This window comes from Oncorhynchus clarkii, chromosome 22 (genome assembly GCF_045791955.1).
Source record: "Oncorhynchus clarkii lewisi isolate Uvic-CL-2024 chromosome 22, UVic_Ocla_1.0, whole genome shotgun sequence".
Classification (NCBI taxonomy): Eukaryota; Metazoa; Chordata; class Actinopteri; order Salmoniformes; family Salmonidae; genus Oncorhynchus; species Oncorhynchus clarkii.
The window spans coordinates 31447162-31469175 of record NC_092168.1 but is presented as its reverse complement, the minus strand read 5'-3'; the positions used below and the strand labels follow the sequence as shown (position 1 = coordinate 31469175).

Below are 22014 nucleotides of genomic sequence, written 5' to 3'. Positions count from 1 at the left end.
AAAACCAAATTAAAAACACTCTCCCTAGGATCTATCCTGCTCGGTCATTTCTCCACGTCTCCCAGACAGGAAGCTGCTGTCGGGGCCTTTGAGTCCACCAGGCCTCCTCGTGGCTCCATAACTGTCCATTTTGTGGGAACAAGTGGGGTGATATCTAAACCCCTGGAACTTTTTACACAGCCATTTTTATCACCTCCTCAAAGGGCTGGGTTTATGATAAATATATGTCCTTGTGATGGAGGTTTCATATTCACAGTAATAAAAGAGTGCCTCTTTGGTGCAGGGAAGGGCGAGGCTCAGTTAATTAAGACAGAGTTGTTTTAACCGCCAGTAAAAACAAATGCCAAAAAGAGAGAGAACTGGGGAGTGAGAAACATTACACTGGAGATTGGATAACAGTCCTTGAGAGGAACACAGTGCCCGGTGTTGTTTCGTCGAGATTTTCTTTCTCACGGCACGCAATGATGGCTAGTCTGACACAATGAGCCGCTTCAGAGAAGAGCTTCTTCCCCAAAGCTGAGCAGCTGCAGGACACAGCATTCTGCTCCGGCAACACCATAGACAGCCCAAATGATTTAAGTTGACCTTCTTTGCCAAAAACTGCACAAGCATAGACATGGTCAGCAAAAGTGCTGTGAAATTGTGTGAACCATAGAAGTTGTGATAGAAGAGAGCATTCTGTTCGGGCAATGGCATTGGAAAGCCAAAAATGTATGGGTCCTTTTTTACAAAAACCAGAGTCCTTTTCAGGCAACAGCATTGACAGGCCATACTCTGTTGGTCCTCTTCTCTGCCAAAAACATGTATTGTAGGCTACTGTGGTCCTTGTGACATCCATTATAAAAAGCCTTAGCATTGGGAGGTAGAGGATGGGGAGTTGTCATAATGAAGCGTATCCACCCTCTCAGTTCCAAAACAAACCCACATACCAACATGTCAACAAGGAGACAATGCTTGTTGTCGCACCGGGTCAAACCCTGGCCCTCTTAGTGAGAGGGTGACACATTCAACACCCATCCACCTCCTGTTCCAGCGGAGTAACCCAAAAACAAGGCCTCAGACTGGGTGTACCTCCGGGATCTGTACTGGTACCACTCATTAAGGTGGGGGGTTTACAGAACAGGATACAGTCAAAGTACAAGGTCATACAACAAACATACAAAAGCTGACTAGTGTGTGCTTTGTTAGCTATACCCTCAGGAGGCTGAAACCTGTGTTTGTCTTAGATTAGGTGTCTGTGTATTTTAATACTAATCATATCACCAATCACAATAAACGCACAATCCAAGGCTAATAATAACAGACAGCATTTTGTCCGCTATTCAGACCCCTAATCCAGGAGCAGACCTCCACCGGCTTCTTCCTTCTGTAAACATGTACGCAGTGCAAGGGTTCTTTCAGTCTGTGTGTGTGTGTGTGTAAAAATAAAGGGATCACTTAAACAACACAATGTAACTCCAAGTCAATCACACTTCTGTGAAATCAAACTGTCCACTTAGGAAGCAACACTGATTTACAATACATTTCACATGCTGTTGTGCAAATGGAATAGACAACAGGTGGAAATTACAGGCAATTAGCAAGACACCCCAAATAAAGGAGTGGTTCTGCAGGTGTGGACCACAGACCACTTCTCAGTTCCTATGCTTCCTGGCTGATGTTTTGGTCACTTTTGAATGCTGGCGGTGCTTTCACTCTAGTGGTAGCATGAGACGGAGTCTACAACCCACACAAGTGGCTCAGGTAGTGCAGCTCATCCAGGATGGAACATCAATGCGAGCTGTGGCAAGAAGGTTTGCTGTGACTGTCAGCGTAGTGTCCAGAGCATGGAGGCGCTACAAGGAGAGGCCAGTACATCAGGAGACGTGGAGGAGGCCGTAGGAGGGCAACAACCCAGCAGCAGGACCGCTACCTCTGTCTTTGTGCAAGGAGGAGCAGGAGGAGCACTGCCAGAGCCCTGCAAAATTACCTCCAGAAGGCCACAAATGTGCATGTGTCTGCTCAAACGGTCAGAAACAGACTCCATGAGGGTGGTATGAGGGCCCGACGTCCACAGGTGGGGGTTGTGCTTACAGCCCAACACCGTGCAGGACGTTTTTCATTTGCCAGAGAACACCAAGATTGGCAAATTCGCCACTGGCGCCCTGTGCTCTTCACAGATGAAAGCAGGTTCCCACTGAGCACATGTGACTGGCGTGACAGTCTGGAGACGCCGTGGAGAACGTTCTGCTGCCTGCAACATCCTCCAGTATGACCGGTTTGGCGGTGTGTCAGTCATGGTGTGGGGTGGCATTTCTTTGGGGGGCCGCACAGCCCTCCATGTGCTCGCCAGAGGTAGCCTGACTGCCATTAGGTACCGAGATGAGATCCTCAGACCCCTTGTGAGACCAAATGCTGGTGCGGTTGGCCCTGGGTTCCTCCTAATGCAAGACAATACCCTGATTCCTGGGCTAGCCTAGCGCCGTGGAGGCCTCACCCTGAACCACTAACCAGATCACATATGACTGTAGCCCCCTGCCTCTGCCTGAAACACATACTAACCCACATAGCAGCCCTGCTGCACTACAAAAATAGCTGTTAATCCACAGCGAGAGGAGAGGCAGACAGAGAGAGCAGTTTAACCCTTCACGTGCCAGTTTGCCAGATACCAGCAGCGCTGGGGTTAATGAGCTCCCAGCCTCCTGCATCTGGTCTGACAAAACCTTCTGTCATTTAGGCTACACATCCAGAAAACGGGATCATTTATTTAGATGGCTAGGAGAACGAGAGAGGGGATTACAAGAGGATAGAGAAGACAATAGAGAGATGGGAGAAGAAAAAGGGAGAGAGGGAAAAATAAAAGATTTAACCATATGCCCATCGATGCAACAGTCTGTAAACCCTGTCGTAGGGTTCTGTTAAGGTAAACTTGCCTCTCCCTTGCATCCTCATCAGCCTCGGTCTGTCCTCAATTCCCCCTCCTCCATCTATCTGTTCTCCATTATGATGTCCCCCTATGCTTTATCCTCACAGAATGCTTTGCATGAGATGACAGAAGAAAATAACAAATCCTTCCTTAAAATAGGCCTGCACTACAGTCCGCAAGGAGAGAGAAGTTTGGCTGTGATTATAATGGTATGGAAGGGAAGAAGAAAACTGCGGATGGTAAAACAGATTGGTGGTTGGAAGGTGTTTTTAAGGACAGCATTAGCCACTAGTCAGCAGGAGAGCAGACAGAATAGGAGCCAAATCAGCACGACATGATAAATAGCTTTATTTTACGCAATCTGTTACTGCCTCGCCAGAATATTACATTATTGTGGTTTTTAGGGGGCGTGACCTGATTCTCAGCAATGGACCACTGCCGGTACAAAAACAAACTCCCCTATAAAGCACTGTGGGCTTGTGAGGCCCGAGCTCATAAATTGTCCCAAAGCAACTGTGCACAACAGCACTCAGGAGAGAGATAGACCTCGGCAAGACTTTGCCATTAACACCACTGAAGCCATTAACACTTTCCTACTGGGCCTGACACAGATCAACTGATTCACTAGCTCAGTCACTCTCTCACGTCACTCAGGGGAGCGGCCTAATATAGCAGCTATACCTGTCTGCCTCACAAGTTGCCATGGGACCATGGTTGCCAAGGGCTTGTTTTAATCATATGGAGGGGATGGTGGGTGTTAGTCAGGAAGAAAAAGAGAGGGAGAAAGAGGGAGGGAGAGAGACAATTATAAAATGATTACAGTGCAGCGATGCCATGATAATAAAGAAAAAGAATAAGGCCTTCACAGAGAGAGTGAGATATTTACCAAGTAGGAAGAGGGGGAAGGGAGGTAGTAGTGATGGGGAAAACATTGATACAGTTACATATCACAATATTTTTGGAGAATATTATATTGATATTGATATTCCAAGTATCGATTTGTTATATATATATATTTCATACATGTATCATATTTTTTACTACTATAGGTAGCGTTAGCTAGGGCTAGTCGGCTGTACTGGCACCAAAACTCCAGTATTTTACATTCTATACCTTGTTCTCTTTTAAAAGTGAGCCAACATGTTTTCAGCACTGTTATTTCCCTGACTGGTCAAAACTTGTTGTTTTCTCATGCTCTCTCGCATCTCTGCAGAAGATATATAGTGAGCTAAATGTTTGGAACATCAAATTACAATAAATTCTCAGTACATATAGAATCGGGAGACGCAATGCATATCCTATAGGCACAATACATATCGCCTCATCCCCAGCCCTAGGAGTGATGATGAAAGAGAGGGAGTAAGGGAGGAAGAGAGAGAGAGGGAGAGTTTTATGAGTACACAGATCTTCCGTGCATCCAAGGCATTTATGTGTTGTGTACTGTTGTTGACTTCCATTGATGCTTTTTCCACTTGACACACACACACACACACACACACACACCAAAGGGATGAACAGAAACTTTACTGTGATGCATTACTGTTGTTGAGTAACATCCCTGACCCACCCTTTAGTGCCACAATCTGGGGTCTGATTTTCCATCATTCATAAGCGGTGTGTGTGTGGAAAAAGTGAACTAATGAATAACATCAGCTAACATTCTTCTAACACCTCAAGTCAATACCAACGAGATAAAGTCACCTTCTCACACGACATCACGTGACCCACCTAATGTATGTGCACACACAATATGATGGCTTGTATCATGTCACTCTGAAGACATGCACTGTCAGTCTGTCCGTACGTCTTCTTGTCAGAGTCTGACCTACAAATATGTGTGTGCCGTGCACGCACGCAGATTAGGGATGGGTATGCTACTTTGCGAACTGCTAATGCCACTTACAATTGGTTAGCCTAGGCTCGCTAGACGGGTTCCACGCTGAAAATATGCTAAAACATTAGTTTGACAAAGACAAAGAGCGTATTTTCATCAGAATCATTAAGCATAATCCTTCTCATCAAACAGATTTCCTGGCTGTGATTCATCACCATGCACTGTTCAATGTGGAGTTGTTCATTTTTTTTCTCACCTTTATTTAACCAGGTAGGCAAGTTGAGAACAAGTTCTCATTTGCAACTGCGACCTGGCCAAGATAAAGCAAAGCAGTGTGACACAAACAGAGTTACACATGGAGTAAACAATAACACAATAAACAAGTCAATGACACAGTAGAAAAAAAATAAAGTCTATATACAGTGTGTGCAAAAGGCATGAGGAGGTAGGCATCCACTCAGACCATAAAAAATAAGATGCCAGAATAATCTAGATCAAACCTCTGTATAGCGAAAAGACAAATTTTGATTTGTAACCCAGAAATGTTTTTATTTCAACTTGCCCAATTGAGCCTAGTTTCAAATGATCACTCTTTTAGAATAACTGTTCCAGACGCGTGTCACTTCACACTTGCAACTTTTTGTAATTTGAAAAAATATTCTGTTCTATATTACATCATGTTTTTACCACAAAATAGGTGGGTCTGAATGTGATAAGGGCTAGGGAAATAACAGCGTCTTGTCTGTTAATTAACAAAACCATGCCATTGCACAGCGAAAGGCCTCTACAAGCAAGCTCCACTGCTGAGGTTACTGCCTTTCTGAAGATTGTGTTCCATGATATAATATAACCAGTTGATATTACGGGTTAGATCAATTCATCTTGAAAAGGCATTGGGTTTTTCATTGACTGAATATACAGTACATACAGTTGAAGACGGAGGTTTACATACACCTTAGCCAAATACATTTAAACTCAGTTTTTCACAATTCCTGACATTTAATCCCTGTTAAGATTCCCTGTTTAAGGTCAGTTAGGATCACCACTTTATTTTAAGAATGTGAAATGTATAGTAGAGAGAATTATTTATTTCTGCTTTTATTTCTTTCATCACATTCCCAGTGGGTCAGAAGTTTACATACACTCAATTAGTTTTTGGTAGCATAGCCTTTAAATTGTTTAACTTGGGTCAAACGTTTTTGGTAGCCTTCCACAAGCTTCCCACAATAAGTTGGGTGAATTTTGGCCCATTCCTCCTGACAGAGCTGGTGTAACCGAGTCAGGTTTGTAGGCCTCCTTGTTCGCACACGCTTTTTCAGTTCTGCCCGCAAATGTTCTATAGTGCACCAGTCCCTCCTGCAGCAAAGCACCCCCACAACATGATGCTGCCACCCCACAACATGATGCTGCCACCCCACAACATGATGCTGCCACCCCTGTGCTTCCCCGTTGGGATGGTGTTCTTCGGCTTGCAAGCCTCCCACTTTTCCTCCAAACATTACCATGGTCATTATGGCCAAACAGTTCTATTTTTGTTTTATCAGACCAGAGGACATTTCTCCAAAAAGTATCATCTTTGTCCCCATGTGCAGTTGCAAACCGTAGTCTGGCTTTTTTATGGCGGTTTTGGAGCAGTGGCTTCTTCCTTGCTGAGCGGCCTTTCAGGTTATGTCGATATAAGACTCATTTTATGTGGATATAGATACTTTTGGATCTGTTTCCTCCAGCATCTTCACAAGGTCCTTTGCTGTTGTTTTGGGATTGATTTGCACTTTTCGCACCAAAGTACGTTCATCTCTAGGAGACAAAACACGTCTCCTTCCTGAGCGGTATGATGGATGCATGGTCCCATGGTGTTTATACTTGCATACTATTGTTTGTACAGATGAACGTGGTACCTTCAGGCATTTGGAAAATGCTCCCAAGGATGAACCAGACTTGTGGAGGTCTACAACTTTTCTTCTGAGGTCTTGGCTGAAATCCTTTGATTTTCCCATGATGTCAAGCAAAGAAGCACTAAGTTTGAAGGTAGGCCTTGAAATACATCCACAGGTACACCTCCAATTTAATCAAATGGTCAATTAGCCTATCAGAAGCTCCTAAAGCCATTACATAATTTTGTGGAGTTTTCCAAGTTGTTTAAAGGCACAGTCAACTTAGTGTATGTAAACTTCTGACCCACTAGAATTGTGATACAGTGAATTTTAAGGGAAATAATCTATCTGTAAACAATTGTTGGAAAAATTACTTGTGCCTTGCACAAAGTAGATGTCCTACGCAATTTACCAAAACTATAGTTTGTTAACAAGAAATTTGTGGATTGGTTGAAAAACGAGTTTTAATGACTCCAACCTAAATGTATGTAAACTTCTGACTTCAACTGTACATGTATGGCAATTTAGCAATTAGGATTTGATATCTGTAATGGTTATGACAAATTAGGAATTATTGCGCAATGTTGGCATATAGATAAATGCACACATTTTTTTTTCCAGTGTGGGCCTTGTGTTCTAAAAATAGTTTTAAAAATGTCAAATGCCCATCCCTAAAGCACACACCAGTCAGTCCCTGAGCTGAGTGCAGTGCAGAAGTAGGCCAAGTGATTTAAGGCAGGACGCTCACTCTCAGCCTTAACCCACCACTGTCTGGCACATAACTTACACACGTGGCACAGCTAACTCTATGTAGGGATGAGAGAATAAAGGGAGGTGGGAAGGGAGAGAGAAATGGGGATGGGGGATTTAGAAAGAAAGAGTGCAAGAGACAGACAGGATCAGAGAGATAGGTGAAAACAAACAGCCAGAAAGACTTGGGGCACCTTCATGGCCATTCATTCAGTAGAGCTAGGGATTCACCACCAGTGACACACTTCTATCCAAAAATACCCTGGTCCATCTTCTCTCTATTACACCACCCAGGGCTCTCTCCTCCCCTCCCATCCTCTGCCAGCTGGTCCTGAGCCCAGCAATTAAAGACCTGCCTAAACCCCTCTACCACCCTGTTTCTTCAGGGTATGGCCCTGCTTCACATGAAACTGATAGGGGCTGAGCATGACAGGCATCAGATGGGCTTACCTGCAGCGAGAGAGAGACGAGGGGAGCAGGTGCTAGCCCACCTCTTTGTCTGGACTTGCCCTACAGTATGTGGTGAAAGTGTGCTTTTGTTTTTGGGGAAGTGGGTGGAGAGGTAGTTACAGGTCACCAAGTCAGTTAATGCCTGACTTTCACTACACTGAGAATCGCTGTGTGGAACAAGAAACAGATGACCCTTCATGCACACACACACACACCTACCTTGGAGACAACAGTGCACCACAACAGGGAACCAGAGTTTAAATGAAGTACCATACTGTCCAGAACCCATGGCAACTCATCGCCATGACAACTGTACCGCAACCCCCTAACCTACCACTCACTTCCCCTCAATGAATACACCCCCACCACCTGTGCAACTGAGACAAACTTAGTCGGAACTGCAAGGCTTTTGTGGAGAGAGAGGAGAGAGGGGGAAGGTCTTTGTGAAGTCAGTTCAATACCTTAGCAGTACCCTTGGGAAGGGGTCCAGTGCTGTATATAAGCTGGCTGGCGGGAGAGGATTGCAGCAGTTCTTTCCCTCTTGTTAAAGGCAGTGTTGGCATGTAGAACACCTTGCTAATGAGTCTTCCAGCTCAAAGCAAAGAGTTGGCACAGACAGAGGAGAGGAGGAGGAGAGAGAAAGAGGCTGCCCTTCTCGTGCCTGGTGTCAAAATGCCCACGGCTGCATCCACAACAACGAGACAAGGCTTTCACTATACACCAAGGCAAAGGGTGGCTACTTTGAAGAATCTCAAATATATTTTGATTTGTTTAACACGTTTTTGGTTACTACATGATTCTAAATGATTCTAATGATTCTAATACCCAAAAGTCTAATACCCACAATAAAAAATTACATGACTCTCCACCAATAATTACATACAGAGGATTGGAGGATTCTAAATTAAAACCAAAAGCCACCTCATGGGTCTCCCGGTGGCGGCCGGCACGGGTACCGAACCTGCATCTGTAGCAACGCCCATCCACTCCGGAGCAAAGAATCAAAATACAGAGAGGTGTTGGTAAAGGTATATTGTCCCGCTAATAGCCCATAATGGACTATTATAATACTGTACATGGTGTCCAGGTCAGGATAACTAAGATATTTATTTATTAAAGACTATCAGAAAGAATGTTGGTATGTATTTATTTTGATCCAAAGCCATGAATGAGTGAGTCACTCAGCTTTATGTAGGTGTCGGCTATATGACTGTCATCAACTTGATAATATATAATGATATTTTGGAGGTTATTGCAATCTGAATAAAGGCCAAAATAATATTTGTAAAGGCAAAAACATTTCTTTCTGATTTTAGAGGGAGAGAAACGCTGGGCCAATTGTGCGCCTCCCATAAAGGCCAAAATATAGCTCTGCTAATATCCATAATGGTGCTGTACAACGTGGCCGTGTGTTTGAAAGAGTATTTTCCAGTAAGCAACAATTTGTTTACCTTCATTAGACAACTTTGTTCCAATATTTCTGTAATTCAGTGATATTTATTTTCATAGTAATTCGTTATGGATCCATAACTAAATAAACATCAGCAGTTTGAAAGACTATTTTTATCACTATTTTATTAACAAAAGCATTAAGATGTTGATGAAGAAAATGTACTGCTGTTTTGAGTTGGAAATGTAACACTTCAGAGTACTTAAGCATCGAATACATTGCAGGTAGGGGGATGTTCACACCTACAGTAGCAGGGCTATAAAGAGTCTATTGTCCTGCTAATCTGGCAACCACTGTTTGATAACCTGTTTTCAAAATGCCACCAGCTGTCCATCACTACCATAAATAAAAAACACAGCACCTTGTTTACATTCTTTATTGTAACCACAATGTCACAAATAATTTGTATCTACCTTTCCAATTACTTTTAGTAATTTTAGTTTGTGATTAATTTGATTAGTATTATGGTGTTTCTTGTCCAAGGAAAATGAAAAACCCTCTGGATTTCCATTAGGATGGAACGGAAACTATGGCGCTGTACAACGTGACAGGCGGGGAGTACAGTACTGGGCTATTTAGCTAAAGAAAACAGTGTCCTGCGGGAGACCAGGGTTCAATTCCCCGAAGAGGAGGAAGGAGTAGGCTGTCCTTGAAAATAAGAATTTGTTCTTAAACTGACTTGCCTAGTTAAATAAAGGTTGCAATAAGAGCATTACATTTCTACACCATCATTTTCTAATCTAGTCTAACCAATACCCAAATGGGGATACAGTGAAAATAAAATCTCATTGATGTATCAAGACCAGTCCCCAAGCTCGTCTCAGAGCAGCGCGGAACGGTGCTAAAATTCTATTGCATCTAACTTCAATGTGCTCTATAAATAAATAAGACCTACACCACTTTTAACAGCACATTACTCAACACTAGTGAGACTCGTGACGCTTACGGTAGGCCTACAGTATATAACAAAATATGACATGACTCTGCACCAATAATTACATATAGAGGATTGGGGGATATTTCTGTAATTCAGTGATATTTATTCCCATAGTTATTCGTTATGGATCCATAACTAAATAAACATCAGTATTTGTATCATTATTGTATTAATGAATGCATAAAGATGCCATTATTAGTTACATTGTTTTAGTCTGAACGTGCAGACTGGCACTAAAAACAGAACAGCGAGAAGGTGGCTACTTTAAAGAATCTCAAATATAAAATATATTTTGATTTGTTTACCACTTTTTTGGTTACTACATGATTCCATGTGCCATTTAATAGTTTTGATGTCATCACTATTATTCTACAATATAGAACATTGTAGAAATAAAGAAAAACCCTTGAATGAGTAGGTGTGTCCAAACTTTTGACTGGTACTGTATGCGTGTGCTACTCAGGGTATTCAAATAATTTAAATGTGATACGGGGGAGAGAAAGTGAAATTCAGTGTCTCAACACAAGCCTGTGTATGTGTACAGCCAGTGCATGCGAAAGAGTTTCAGTGTTCAAATTTATTTATAAAGCCCTTCTTACGTCAGCTGATATCTCAAAGTGCTGTACAGAAACCCAGCCTAAAACCCCAAACAGCAAGCAATGCAGGTGTAGAAGCACGGTGGCTAGGAAAAAACTCCCTAAAAAGGCCAGAACCTAGGAAGAAACATAGAGAGGAACCAGGCTATGAGGGGTGGCCAGTCTTCTTCTGGCTATGCCGGGTGGAGATTATAACAGAACATGGCCACAATGTTCAAATGTTCATATAATAATAATAATAATCACAGTGGTTGTCGAGGGTGCAACAGGTCAGCACCTCAGGAGTAAATGTCAGTTGGCTTTTCATAGCCGATCATTCAGAGTATCTCTACTGCTCCTGCTGTCTCTAGAGAGTTGAAAACAGCAGGTCTGGGACAGGTAGCACGTCTGGGTTCAACTCTGAATCTCCATCAGTGTGTGGAAGTATGTATGTGTTAGATAGATTATGAGGACGTATCTGTGTGCATATGTGCGTTTGAAGCACACATTCTCTCGGGAGTTTAGAGAGTCTGCCCAGCTACAGGAGGAAGTGCTCTGGTGCTCTGCTCCAATCACAGGCCTAGGTTCTAGTCAGGTGACCTGTGTTCTAGTCAGGTGACTTGGGCAGAACTCAAGTGTTGTGAATCAGATTAAAACAACCTTAATGAGGCCCACAGTCATTCAGTTCAACCAGCCAGTCAGTCAGTCTAACCAGCTGCCTGGCCCTGAAAGTGGAGGGGAAGGGGATGAAAGGAAAGAGGCAGCCCCCAATGAAGAAAAACGGCCATGATAAGAATCAGGGACATATGGAGATTGCATGATAGTGTGTTAAGTGAGTGTGTGTGGGAAGTGGGGGGAGTTTAAGTGAAGGAAAACTACAAAATAAGACAAATTAAAAACTTTGTATAAATAAAAACACACTGATAGATATATTTAAGGTTAAACCAAAATGGAAGACAATAGGGCCATGGTCAGAAATGTGTTTGGAGGAGATACAACTTTTATGCAATACAAAAAGCCATTAAAACAAAGAGTGAGGTACAACATTACAGCAGGGATGTCAAACACATTTTGTTTCAGGGGCCGCATCCGGTCTTCAATGAGGGCCGGAAGGCCACACTGAAACTTCCTCGCCATCAAAATTTGCAAAAGATAGTCCTTTTTTCTGATGTTCCCTGACTCTCCAGATGTCATTTAGGTGATTATTAGCGAGCTGGACATAAACTGAATGACTGCAGGTGCATTATCATTTTTACACAGTTTGAATTTGGTTTTAGTCATTTTAAAGTATAGAGTTCTTTATTTACTCAAACCACTGGCCTGCAGGCCATATGTTTGATACCCCTAAACTAAAGTGAATACAGCCAGATATACCAACAGTCTCCCTACTGAGTGGTATAACCTATTCCAATGGACACCTGCTGTATTTTGTCTTCTTTTTATGCTACATTCCCCCATCTCTACCTAAAACCTTGTGTCCACACAGATCAGACAGAGTGCCTCAGCCTGCCTCCCCCCATCCTTATATCCCCTATACCCAGTCCAGATGGCCTCCCATACAGTAGTATGCTAAACCCTAAAGGCTCAGACAAGCCACAACTGTCATTAAGAACAAACAACACACCGAATTAGACCTTTCAAGACACAGAACCTGAAGATATATACCTAAGAGCTAGTGAATGTCTTGCAGCCAGAAGCCACAAGACAATGTCTCTCATCCTAAACTGCTAGTACCACCATTCATCGGACCTTGCTTGATTGACTACACTAATAGACAGAATACATAAGACAGTCATACTATCTTCTTGTGTCTGAACCCCTCTGGCAGAGTGTAGCATTGTGGGGTTTCTCCAGAGCCCGCCTGCTCACAGTTGCTCTTCTGTCTGTCCGGTACACACGGATCTGATGGCAGCTGGCAGGCCACGGCGGACATTTTGATGTGGAACAGAGAGGCCTTCTCTAGGCCTTATCAGTCAGAAGGAGGTCAGAAATAGATAGCAGAATGAAGTAGCTGTTGTCTGTGAGGCTAGTTAGCACCAGGCTCTCTGTGTTTAACAGACAACTCTTTTTAGAATCAATACAGCCAGGCGAGCGAGAGAGCATGAAAGAGGAAGAAAGAGAGAGAGAGAGGGGGAGAAGGAGAGCGACATCTGACTAAGCTAAACCTACTACCCCACACCACAGGACACATCGAACACGCATGACTGATGAACTGACAGTGACATGGACGTGTGTGCATTCCTGTGTAGACCTATGACTCACAGCCATCTACTGGTCTCCTTCTTGGTTTAGATAGAATAACTCGGAAAAGACTCCTGCATGTCTAGCTAACCCTCTTTAAGGGTAGAGCTGCAGCCTCATTTTGAAAGACCTAAAAGCCAGCAGAGCACACTTCTTCTCTACACACTACATAGACATAATACTGTAATGTCTTCTTCAGACCCAATGAAACAATGCAAGCCTTGCAAAATAGCATTGTGGACTTCAAAGTTGTATCTGTGAAGAAAGTATCCAGTGAGCTGTCAAACCCACACACAGGAAATAGTGTTTTCACAGAAAAGCACTCAAAAAGATCAGTGCTGTCAGTCTCTGGGAGCTAGAATGGCTGTCTATTTACACCATTGTCTGAATGTATTAGTCATTGGGCCGCCCTATAACAGAGCATGAACACATACTGAGTGCATTGTATAACAATCTGTCTCTTCACAGGGGACATAAAGATGCTTATGGTTTGGAAATTGATGAGTCTGAAGGCGATCAGGACAAACAAGCAGCTGGTGCTTGTGATGATTGTATTTTGTTGGAGGCACGCAAGCGAAGAACAACGCTTAGCCCTTATTGATCAGGTCTCAACTCCCTTCACTGCGTCTTAATTTTCCTATCATCTGGGGGAGGGGAGTGGGTGGGCATGGTGTACTGGGGGCTAGCTGGAAGAACCAACGCTAGCTTAATAATCAGGGGGACGGGGCCTCCCGGGTGGCGCAGTGGTTAAGGGCGCTGTACTGCAGCGCCAGCTGTGCCATCAGAGTCCCTGGGTTCGCGCCCAGGCTCTGTCGTAACCGGCCGCGACCGGGAGGTCCGTGGGGCGACGCACAATTGGCCTAGCGTCGTCCGGGTTAGGGAGGGCTTGGTCGGTAGGGATGTCCTTGTCTCATCGCGCACCAGCGACTCCTGTGGCGGGCCGGGCGCAGTGCGCGCTAACCAAGGTTGCCAGGTGCACGGTGTAGCCTCCGACACATTGGTGCGGCTGGCTTCCGGGTTGGATGCGCGCTGTGTTAAGAAGCAGTGCGGCTGGTTGGGTTGTGTATCGGAGGACGCATGACTTTCAACCTCCCGAGCCCGTACGAGAGTTGTAGCGATGAGACAAGATAGTAGCTACTACAACAATTGGATACCACGAAATTGGGGAGAAAAAGGGGTAAAAATTCAAAAAATAAATAATAATAATAATAATCAGGGGGAGGAGTTAAAAGGGGGGAGGAGGTAAATGGACAAGATCTAAATGAGGGGGTAAAGTTGCCACCCAGTCACATCATGGCCATAAGCTGCCAATTAGACATGTCTATGCGTGGCTGAGAGGCAGAGGAGAGAGGTGGATCGCTGTATGTTTTCAGCTTTTTCCACCTTTCATAGCAAGCTGCCAGGGGGCTAAGCATTAGGCAGAGCCCCTGTGCTTGGGTGGCCGGGCTCTGGGAAGGAAAGGACAACTGCAGTCTCTCTATTAAACAAACTTGTTGGGGAGAGTCGAGCAAGCATTTCAGTATGCAGTAGCAGTGACTTCATCTGGGTAGAATGTCGGTATGTTCATGAAGGATCTACACCTGGGGCAGGTAATGAGGGGAAACTAGGTGTTAACCACAAACAGTGTTTTAATTAGGTGGTAGCTAATGCCATGGACTGGTGTGCCCTACTGTTCCAGCAGGGATGATGGTTTGAATCAGCAGAGAATGGAAATGAAAGTCAGGTGAAAAACCAGGCCTTACTTCTTGCCAGGCTTCTAGTACGTTTAAGCTGCTGTAAGTAAGTGTAGGTGCCCACTACAAACTACATGGACACTGCACCGCATCACACCTCCCACAATGGACCATAACCCTGTTCCTCACTCGCTCTCTCATCGTTGTCCTCTCTCATCTCTTGTAGACCTAGGGCAGATGGAGAAGGAGGTGGTGGAGTGCATTTCAATTAAACAGGTGTGCCTTGTTAAAAGTTAATTTGTGGAATTTCTTTGCTTCTTAATGCGTTTGAGCCAGCTCAAATAAGCAATCAGACTCATTCGACATCTTTCTCTGTGTCCAAAATGGAACTTCAGATTGACATTGCATCAAACAGTGTGGGGTTTGGCGGTATCCAGATTTTCATATCGTCATTTTCTGTCACCCCGGGATTTACTTTATTATCAGTTTGGTACACAAGGGGGAGCCAAAACGCTAAAAAACCCATTGGGCATTTATTACCAGAATGCTAACAAAATTAGCACAAGTAATAGAACATTTCCACGGAGGCTGCTAGCTAAATATTCTAAATAAGCACAAACGAAAATAAACTAATTGCAAAGACAGGCAATCCAGCTCATAAAGTTAGGCATTTATAGGGAGGAGCTAACCGAAGAGTTTGGTGAGTTTGGACATGCTCTGCTCGGAGAAGAGGGAGGAACAGACAGCCAAGAAATATCTTGCTGCATTTTATAAACACAGATCTAAAATGCTTCTTATTGTCATTTCTTCTCAGCATCAGACAAATTTTGTGCTTCAGTTGCACTTCTAAACTCAGATGAGAATTCACGAACGGCATTCTATCAGCTGACAGCACTCTGACTGATGTGTAGCTACTTTTCTCCTCTCAGTGAAGCCAGACCATTTTTCTCTAGTAAAATGCAAGATTAACTTTAAGCAAAACATTAGGAAACATACCTGGCTACATTCTTTATATGACAGGCCTAAACATTAGAAATATGACGGCAATGCATCGTTTCGCAAAAAAAGACCTTGCTTTTTCATTGTACGCTCATTTACTTGTGTGGCTGGCAGTCAAATAGCGTTACACTTCTGTTGTCATCTGATGAAAATTAATACATTTTCTGAATGTGTTGCACTAATGTATTTTCTGTTAAGGAAAACTATAGTTGCACATCCCTGATCACTCTATAGAAGCAAAAAAACACTTGACTTTCAATATAAAACACAACACGGTCAATACAGAGCTGGACTCACTTGCTCCCGATTTCTCCCGTTGTGCTATTTACAAACACCTGACTGGCTCAACTGTTCTGGGTAACTACGTAAGCTTCATAATGTAAAATAATGTGACAGGTGAAATGAGAACGCAAATCTATTTTATCTCCTATGTCCATTGCACAAGTTGGGAAAAAAAATATGTATTGAAATGTATTGAAAAACTTCAAAGAAATAATGTCAACGGTATTGAATAACCATACCGTGGCTATTTCCAAATACCCCGGTATACACAGTACACCGCTCAAGCCACCAACTTCTCGTCATTCCATGATGACTTCTGCCATTTTCCTACTTCCTCACGCCTGACTAACATCCACCAGCTCTCTACAGCAAAGCTGATGACCAAGCAAACAATATCAAGTTCCTTGAAAATAACCATGTCAGACTAACTAGAATTAACTGAACCGTTGACCAGTTGTAGAATGGACTAGACAGTTATTATGAGGGTTTATAATTGGGATAAAAAAATGTACCCCCACGGGGGAAATGCTACTTACTCGTTGACTGACAGTGTGCGTAAGATGTTTTTAGGACTAGAGGGTGTGAGACATGCATGCAGAATGGCCCATTACAACTCCTGCTGGGTCTTACCCTCTAAACAAAAACACCTTTGATTATGAGATTCTCTCTCTCTGTGTCAAGTTGGCTGGATGTCCTTTGGGTGGTGGACCATTGTTGATACACACAAGAAACTAGTCAGCATGAAAAACCCATCAGCGTTGCAGTTCTTGACACAAACTGGTGTGCCTGGCACCTACTTCCATACCCCTTTCAAAGGCACTTAAATCTTTTGTCTTGCCCATTCACCCTATGAATGGCACACATACACAATCCATGTCTCAATTGTCTCAAGACTTAAAAAACCTTATTTAACCTGTCTCCTCCCCTTCATCTACACTGAAGTGAATTTAACAAGTGACATCAATAAGGGATCATAGCTTTCACCTGGACTCACCTGGTCAGTCTGTCATTTTCTTAAAGTGTTGCATACTCAGTGTAGTTTGTATTTACAATGGTGTTTGTGCTTCACTGGTTGCCCTTTTCTTGTGGCAAAAGGTCACAAATATTCCTGCTGTGATTGCACACTGTGGTATTTCACCTAATAGACATGGGAGCTTATCAAAATTTGATTTGTTTTCTTTGTGGGTCTGTGTAATCTGAGGGATATCTCTCTCCCCACCACAACAGCTGCTGTCCACATAGCTACAAAAAGGCACACAGCTGCCATTAGCACGTCTGAATATGATGGCCAATCAAAAAGGGCTGTAGTTCGAATATACACATGCAGATCCTAACACAAACACACACAGCTGTGGATCAAAACATATGCAAACCCCAAACACACTAAGACAGAGGCACTAAATGAATGTGGGATATGGGAAACTCTCTATTTTAATGACAGAGTAGGCTTAATCCACCGGCAGCCTTCATGACGTTGGCAGTCCCTAAACAATATGATTTGATGTAACATTTCTTTACGCCCGGTTATTTATATATATATAGCAAATTGTTTATGTGCCAGTCCCCAGATCTAAGAAGACATTGTAGCTAGCTACTCATGGTGAAATGATTTCATATAAAACAAGTTGATTCAGCCAAGGGTATCATCTGCTCTCAAGAGAAAATGGCTGCTACAGAATGTATGTTTTTAGATTTATGTACAGAGAATATCTGCTACAGTCCCTAAAAGGAAGACAACCTGTCAGCACACACCCAAATGCAGAGTGGATGGTTTTAGACAGAATCAAGATAATGACACACTACAGAAAACTCTTGGTTGTATCTTGATGTTGACATTCTGTGGATTCCTGGAGAGAGGAAGGGCCTGTATCTAGCGATGTGTGGGTAAAATCACCAGTGAAGCCAATGCAGAAGAAAAGGCATATTACAACCTGTGTTGTGATAATTGCTTTGTTTGCTCTATAACCTGTTAGTTCATATGCCTGGACACCGTGAAATATACGCCTAAAGGCCGAGACAATAAGAAAACAGTGGCAGAATAAATTCAACCACAAATTTCTTTCAGCATAAAACTGGAGAGCAACATCTGTCCAGTGAAGTCCACAAAACATATTGCATGTATAACAAACAGTTACATGCCCTAGGCATGGTCAAGCAAAGTAATGTTTCTGACAAATTTTCAGACTACTAATCAACTATTGATTTAGAACCATGGAGTTACCGCAAGTCGCAAAGAAAACGGGAGCTGCTTCCACTATTCCAGCACCATTTCAACATCTAAATCACCTATGCTTAGTCTAATACAATGACAACTAAAAGATAGCAAAAACGATTTAGTCCCATCAACGTAAGCTAAATATGATGTGGCTGTCCATGGCACTGATTTCTCTGTGTGTGTGTGTAAGTAGAAAAAACATGTTGACTCACTCTACTTGTAGAGAAATGCCAATTACCATCCTCCTCTTTCATGTTGCCTAAACGGTCTATCACTCGGTCATACAGTACACGTATTTTTTATTTTTTTGTCCTAGACTACCTGGCTAAAATACTTGCTCACTAGACTAACTTCCTTTCATGGGCAACGATGTGCCAGGCCAGCTAGCTAACATTAGCATACTATATTTAGCTACATGTTGATCTTCCATCCTCTCAGACCAGGGGGACAATGTATGAGTTTACGGTTGATCAGAATCGCCATTCTAATCATTAGCCAGTACGGGGAATTAAGTAAAACCACAAGTCCAAATCCCTATCTCCATCCATGGCTAATTTAGGAAAGAGACGATTTTAGCCAGCTAGCCACCAGAGGACAACAATGAAATGCAACAAATTAATTTTAGTTTTCTGTCAATAATGACATTTGGCTTATGATTGGTCTGAAGCCAAACCCAAACTGGTTTCCCTTGATCATTTTTTGGGGTGCGCCAGAACCATTCACAGCTGAGCTCACTCAGTTTAACGCTAATTGGCTATTATTTGAATCAAGGGATGCCAAATGCTCGCTGGCTTCCCATGCATTCAATGCTATGGGCGGCAACAATGGCACACTCTTTCTGATCAGACATCAGATAGATACGCTACACAGATAAGCTTTCCCAGCAGCATACCACCCTGCATCCCACTGCTGGTTTGCTTCTGAAGCTAAGCAGGGTTGGTCCCTGGAAGTGGTGTTGGAGGGCCAGTAGGAGGCACCCTTTCCTCTGGTCTAAAAAAAATATCCTATTACCCTGTGTAGGGTGCTGTCTTTCAGATGGGGTGTTAAATGGTGGACTGACTCTCTGTGGTTGCTAAAGATCCCATGGCATTTAATGTAAGAGTAGGGGTGTTAACCCCGGTGTCCTGGCTAAATTCCCAATATGACCTTCATACCATCATGGTAACCTAATCATCCCCAGCTTCCAATTGGTTCATTCATCCCTCACCACTGTAACTGTTCCCCAGGTCGTTGCTGTAAATGAGTGTTCTCAGTCAACTTACCTGTTAAAAAAAAAACATACTGAGACAGAGGGATGCTTTCTCCGGTGAGATACATTCAGCCTCTAGAAAATTTTTGAGAGACGAAAGATAAACATTTTTGGGACACCTGGCTTCCGTTGGCATCAATGAATACACACCACTGTGTATCCTCACTCTGAACCTCTGACATGTCCTCTGATTATTACATGTTTCTATCATACCCTACTGAACAGCTATGTAAAGCTGATGGAGGTCAGCTTTGATCACTGTATATCGACTGACTCAGTTCATCACTAGGCCCCTGTGTGATCTGCACTGATCCAGTCCTGGTCAGCCCGATCATTGTATACAGTAGGGTGTAGTAGCGTACACTGTGAATCCATGTTTGTTGGGGTGTTTCCACCCACGGAGGACTCATTTGTCCAAATGTTAGTTTTACAGATGGTTTTAGGTCAAATAAGTTTATGTAATTAATTACATATGTCAAATACATAATCTATATAGTGCAAATTATTTGGCTTTGAGTTGGCACTTTTGAGACTATCCCATTGCATATGCGACCAGGCAAGCTAGCTAAATCATTATCAAATTGGCTATTTTTCAACCAATTTATTTGACCCAGGTCTAATAGTCTTCTATTAGAATCCATGTGACCAATATAATCAGGCGACAACAGGGTGATTGATGCAAGTCGTCTATTCTGAACAAGTCTGGACATATTCTCTCTTTCTACAAGGTAAGAGCAGCTTCAAAACAACAGGATGTGATGTGGGGAGGCTGCTCTTACCACTCCAGTGACATGGGGAAGGGGTGACGGTAGCTGGATACTGTAGGTGCAATCTCCTACACATCGAATCCCATGCTGAGCTAATCGACTGTTATTACAGTGGCATGTCAATTTGCCTATCACCGCATCGGATCTGAGTATACAGTAGGCCTAACTAGAATGCGCAACCGTGCACACCCAGTAGCGCAACGGGAGAAGTTTGTCAGGCACGTATGATAGCCTAAGCATTGGCAGGAAAATGAGGGTCTGGTTTGGCTTACATGTTGTTGACGGATAAATAAACGAACAGTTGGTAAGTCCTAACACAATTAAACACACGAAAAAATCGTAAAGAAAATAAAAGGAACAGTTATATAGGTTGGCCTTTACATCTCAGCGCATTACTAATCCAGACCGCACTGGTCCAACGGTCTATAATTGCAGTTTCTCTTGAGCAGGGAGAAAAATACATGTTTGAGCTAGTTTCCGCCTATTTTGAGTATATAGCCTATATGGAATATGAAAATCCAAACAAACCTTGTATACTTGTCCATAGGTACCATTGCCGACCACTTCCACCAGTTCGAAAATACCCGCTGGGTCCTATAAAATTAAATTATCAAATGGTTAACATTTACCAAATAACTGTTTGTGAGAGAGGGATGGTTTAGTATGGGCCACGTTACAAAACGTTAAATCAGGTGGTTGCGACCGAATTGCCTTACATCCCAGAGCATTGCAAACAAAAGAATGATAGGAACTCAGCCATCTAACGGTATACACAATAAGAACAACACATACTATGTGACACATTTTACCAGGGTTTATCCCATGGTGGCGTCAATAAAATTACAATACAAGGATTTGAACAGCAAATAACACAAATCCGCATAACATGCATTGCACTCACCCGCAAAGAGGCAAGGTCTATGTCCACTAGACTTTTAGCTGGAGACTCGTTCGCCATTTTTTAATAATACATAGAAATTGCAACGTCTATTTTAGTCTCTTCAAGTCAATTGTCTATATGCAATGCCGTAATCTCATAATTGAAATTGTTATCTTATTCCTTGCTAATGTAATGTCGATCCAAAGCGGGTTTTTCTTTGTAAAACTACTCCCGTCGTTGTCGAACGGACGCGATTACTCCATATTGCGCTACCACAGTTGGCAGTGAGCTTGCTTCTCTCAATTCTCCGCCCTGCCCCTCTCTCGCTCTCAATTCAATTTAAGAGCTTTATCTCTCGTTCTCGCTCTCCCACTCACTCCACTGTAAAGCCTCACCAACACGGGAAGCAGAATCAGTCAGTGTCTGAGAGACAGATAGACCGAGAGAAAAACGCTGCAGGTGCAGGGGGGAGTGGATGGAGAGAATAATAGTGAAGAGCTCCCCCATCAGAAATTAATCCAAACATGCTGAATTTATGTGCCCTGCTGCTAAACTTATAATATTGACTTTTTGAGCATTGTTTTCCTGTATTCTTCATAAAACCACATCCATGCAAGTACACACTCTTTATTTGACCCTGGGTCTGTTAATCCAATTGTATGGGTGGGAGAGGGATTGAAGTAGAGATCAGTGTCACCTTTTGGATTTGTTCATGTTTATGGTGGATAAATAAACTGTTTATTATATTACTGTAAGGTGTAACCAAAATGTGTTTATGTGCTTGAAAGGGCTCTCTCTCTCTTCTTTCTGCTGTCTGTCAGTGTGTTAGATAAGGCTTTCGGTCAGTTAACTCATTAGTCCTTAACAATGACAAATAGCCTGTAATTCATAAAAATAACGTTTTGTAGCCTTAGTGCAGACAATGTTTACAGT

General features: G+C 43.0%; 1 protein-coding gene across 12 annotated transcripts in view; it reads right to left on the bottom strand.

Annotated features, from left to right (window-relative positions):
• The window catches only part of LOC139380785 (mitogen-activated protein kinase kinase kinase kinase 4-like), a 95642-nt gene extending 74247 nt beyond the window's left edge, over positions 1-21395 (bottom strand). For 11 of the 12 annotated variants that reach the window (XM_071123802.1, XM_071123810.1, XM_071123804.1 and 8 more), the window contains exons 1-2: positions 21103-21395; positions 20730-20795 (exon numbers count right to left, since the gene is read on the bottom strand). In XM_071123802.1, the coding sequence (XP_070979903.1) occupies positions 20730-20795; positions 21103-21159 (123 nt within the window). In that variant the 5' untranslated portion in view covers positions 21160-21395. The remainder of the gene's footprint in view (positions 1-20729; positions 20796-21102) is intronic. The other variant, XM_071123813.1, reaches the window with a different exon arrangement.
• Between the last annotated feature and the right edge of the window lie 619 nt (positions 21396-22014).